The 4,062-nt window shown below is 40.6% G+C and overlaps 1 protein-coding gene across 1 annotated transcript; it reads left to right on the forward strand.

The window, feature by feature from the left end:
• Positions 1–4,062, forward strand: myl12.1 (myosin, light chain 12-1). The gene is made up of 4 exons (XM_080793447.1): positions 1–70; positions 1,668–1,869; positions 2,483–2,644; positions 3,548–4,062. The coding sequence occupies exons 2-4, from the start codon at positions 1,686–1,688 to the stop codon at positions 3,718–3,720; spliced, it is 519 nt and encodes a 172-aa protein (XP_080649573.1). The 5' UTR covers positions 1–70; positions 1,668–1,685; the 3' UTR covers positions 3,721–4,062.

Genomic DNA, 4,062 nt, shown 5'->3' on the forward strand with positions numbered 1-4,062 from the left:
GTCAGGGAGTGGTTGAACAGTAGCATCGGTGGCACAACAGCTGGCTGTGTTTTTTTAACGTCTTTGTCAGGTAAGAAGATCATATTGTTTTATTACTATATGAGTTTTCGAACGGTGCATTGTCTTGTGCGTTAAATTCACTCGAACACGCCTGTGTTGAGGATCCCCAAATCACATTAAAAGTATAAATTGAACATCTTAAAGGCGTTTATCACGACTAACGGTTAGCCAGGCTGCTAGCTAGATATTTTGCTTTGGATAAACGTCTCGTCCTAATACTATTTTTAGGTTTTAGCCGGCCATTTTATACATATGAAAAGGCGAGTGGACTCAAGTCTATCTAGACTTGAGGTTGACTAAATTGGATGCGTTTACTTAGCTGGCTAACTTAACTACGCAGTCTAAAGCAGGCCTCCATCACCCATCATTGAGTTAATCGTCTTTAACTTATCAAACCTATCCTGACCTTAGTGCCTGAACTTGAGTTTCTTGTGCTGTTTTATGTTATTTTGATCATAACTTTACGCTTCCTTTGAATTTTATTCCTCTCCTTGGTGGTTTGGTTTTGAATTGAGGCATACATAACAGTGGTGCTTCTGTAACTTTACTGTACTCCAATGAGGCGTACAGGAGTACTACTCGTTTGCAAAACGGGTTCTGTGAACCAATTAACCTAAAATAAATTAATCAAGCTTACCATAAAGTTATTTGGAGAGTGAGAAATAGCCATAAACATCTGCATTCATGCTTGTCAAAATCTAACTCGGAGTCTGACCACCAGTAGTTCTCAAAGTGACTGAGGCAGTGACATGGGTTCCTTTTTAGGGCGTTGCAGTGGCCCAAGAGTGTAGAGATTCCATCTCTACACTCTTGGGCCACTGCTGTCTGACTACTACAGCACTAAGCCAGCCAGGCTCTGCTCCTGTCTAGGTAGGGAAGGAAACCAGGATGGGTACCAGACCTAGTTGCCTGATAAGGGCATTTGTCCTCGCATCAGTAATTCTCCTTCCCTGCCTGATAGTGAATCGACCCAACTAGAGAGCTGTACACTTCCATTTATAGCACCACGAATGAAGGACACCACACAAGGGAATTCACAGCCTCAGAGATAGACTCCCCCACTTTAACCACAGCCATGTGCATGACTGACCAAACCTTATTTTGGCTGCATGCATTACTCTTATGTTGACTTATGTCCTCGTTTCCTCTGTCTCTTCTTCAGATGCTTATGTCGTGTTGACTTTATTAGGTCAGGCTTGAATAGGGGAGGATGAGAGCCTCTTCATGGCTAAGGACGATGCTATCTCAACATGATGTCCTAACTTAGTTAGGACATCTACACTCTTATGGTCTTAATATGAAGACTTTGCTTTATATAAGCTAAAATAGTTATAGTATAGTAGTATAATAGTATAAACATTCCCTCAAAACAATTCTAGCTGTTCATTATTGCAGAACATTTATTTTGTCTTGCATTCTGATCCTTTTTTTATTTTTTACCCTTTTTTTTCTTTCGAATTTAATTCTGGCAATTTGCTTCCTCCCCACACACATTTCTGTATTACTGCTGTTCTGTATCCTACTGACTCACCTGCCAGTGAGGAGCCCCCACCGGAAGGATGTAGAGCCTTTGTCCTACTTCATTTGTTGTTTACTCATACTTTCAGGTACAAACAACAATCAACATGTCTAGCAAAAGGGCTAAGGGAAAGACTACAAAGAAGCGCCCTCAGCGCGCCACCTCCAATGTCTTCGCCATGTTTGACCAGTCTCAGATCCAGGAGTTCAAGGAGGCCTTCAACATGATTGACCAGAACCGGGATGGCTTCGTTGACAAAGAGGACCTTCATGACATGCTTGCCTCACTGGGTTAGTGGGAGCTTGTAATTATACCCTAAATGTATCCACAATGGATATTTTAGAACCAATTGCTTGAATCTTGCTCATGTAGCTTAAAAATGCCAAATTCACAAATCTGATAGTTTACTCTGAAATTTGGGATTACCCGAGGTCAATTGGCTTGTTTTGTTTTTGACCTTGGGTTGATTGGCTTATTTTGTTTGATTATGTGAAAGATTGATTTAATATGAAGTTTCATATGAAGATTTTCTTTTCTGGTTTTCCTATTTTGAGCATGTAATTAGGTCAAAATGTATGTAAATAGGGCTCAAGTGGTTACTTGTCTTCAGTTTTATTTTGGTGGTCTAACAATATTGGACTCAAGGAACTATTATAAACGGGTTATTGATTGAATACTATACTTGATTGATAACACTATCTGGGGACTTTTTGGATCAGGTTGTCCTTGTAGGTGTGTTTGGTTTAGAACAAATGCTCCTAGTTCACTATTGCTATAAGCAAGTTTGCTATTTCCTGTTACCAGTTATTTGTTATAATAAATCGGCTTCATGTGAAATCAGACTTTCCACAAGGTGTGGACTGCATTGCAGTGTTGTGTTAACACTGTCCTTATTTTACACAGGGAAAAATCCATCTGATGACTACCTGGAGGCCATGATGACTGAAGCTCCCGGGCCCATCAACTTTACCATGTTCCTCACCATGTTTGGAGAGAAACTCAATGGCACAGACCCAGAGGATGTGATTAGAAATGCATTCGCTTGTTTTGATGAAGAGGGAACAGGTATGTTTTTGTTTTCCCTACCTGCAAAGTTCAGTTTGCTCGATATGAGTTTTAGTTGGTATAGTACATTTGCATGTCTCACTTGTTAACACTCCAATTGCCCAGGACGAATTTCACTGTCCTTTCTATTAGTAACACCTGAAGTTTTGTCCAAAAGACAAAGTTTATTCATATGAAAACGGATCGCAATATCGCATCAATGTAATAACTCTCGATCTAGATCATCCCGTCCAATTCTAAGAAAATAACCTGTGTTAGACGGCCCTCCGCTGTCCAGTCCGTGTTTTGGCTACATTTAGCTGCTACAGCCACATCCGGAATAACATCCGGTCCGTCGGTAAAAGTGCTCCGTTGCTATAAATCGATTGGGCGCTATAATTTAATGGATTAAATAACCCTGGGCAATTAAGTTGTTGGTGGTTTTCAAAGGCCTTCCATCACAATATGCAACATGACCTTTTGCATTACCTCTTTGAAAGATTATGGTAGGGAAGCTCTTGGTCATGAGACACACAAGGCAAATATTTGGCTTTTACACAAACCTGTTTCACAGGGAATGAGTGTTAAATGGATTGGCTTTTTACCTTTTTTGGAATGAAACCAACTAGACCGACACCGGTAGTCCTACTGATGAGTGTCTGCTTATTTCCAGCCAAACTTGAATAGTTTTTTTTCCTCACAGTTGCTTGGCTGGTTTTTGGTGGTTGGTTATCTTATTTCATAGCACAATTCTGGAGATATACGGCAGCAGCTGGTTATTAATGTTTTCTTTAACAAATATCATACTGGTCTTGTGGATGTTGACTAGGGTAGTGGTTTTCAGGCTGCGACCCACAGGTTTCGAACCACTGGACCAGGGCATTCTTGAAATCTTTAATCTTATTTTGGCCTGTCTTGCCTCAGGTGCCATCCAGGAGGATTACCTCCGAGAGCTGCTCACAACAATGGGCGACCGGTTTACAGATGAAGACGTGGACGAGCTGTTCAGGGAGGCTCCCATCGACAAGAAGAGCAACTTCAACTATGTGGAGTTCACGCGCATCCTAAAGCATGGTGCCAAGGACAAGGACGATTAAAAAAAAACAAGCCATACCAGACATGGTAGTTTTTCTTTCTACCCCGCCTCTTCACCCAGATCATTTTGCTGAATTTCTCAACTCGTATAAACCCAATTATTGTGAAACTAGCCAAATCCAGCAACCATATCTGTAGTGAAATTCCAGCATTGCCTGGTTTGCACATCTGTAATGGGGAGAATTTCCTAAAGGGTTGTTAGTTTGCTTATCAGTCTGTTTTGTCATGCAAAGATGTAAACGGTGGAGGCACAACTCTGAGGGATGAAAGCATTTATGCTGAGTTTTTACATTTTATAATATAAACTTTTTGAAAAAAGAATAAAGCCCTATAATAAAGTTGTA

This window comes from Protomyctophum bolini (genome assembly GCF_963924005.1).
Source record: "Protomyctophum bolini genome assembly, chromosome: 21".
NCBI classification, from domain to species: domain Eukaryota; kingdom Metazoa; phylum Chordata; class Actinopteri; order Myctophiformes; family Myctophidae; genus Protomyctophum; species Protomyctophum bolini.

Excerpts from the sequence above, each read along its gene's own strand:
- myl12.1 (XM_080793447.1), top strand. The coding sequence starts at position 1,686 with ATGTCTAGCAAAAGGGCTAAGGGAAAGACTACAAAGAAGCGCCCTCAG. Across the intron at positions 1,870-2,482 it reads TGACATGCTTGCCTCACTGG|GGAAAAATCCATCTGATGAC; the intron begins GTTAGTGGGAGC and ends TATTTTACACAG. Across the intron at positions 2,645-3,547 it reads TTTTGATGAAGAGGGAACAG|GTGCCATCCAGGAGGATTAC; the intron begins GTATGTTTTTGT and ends GTCTTGCCTCAG.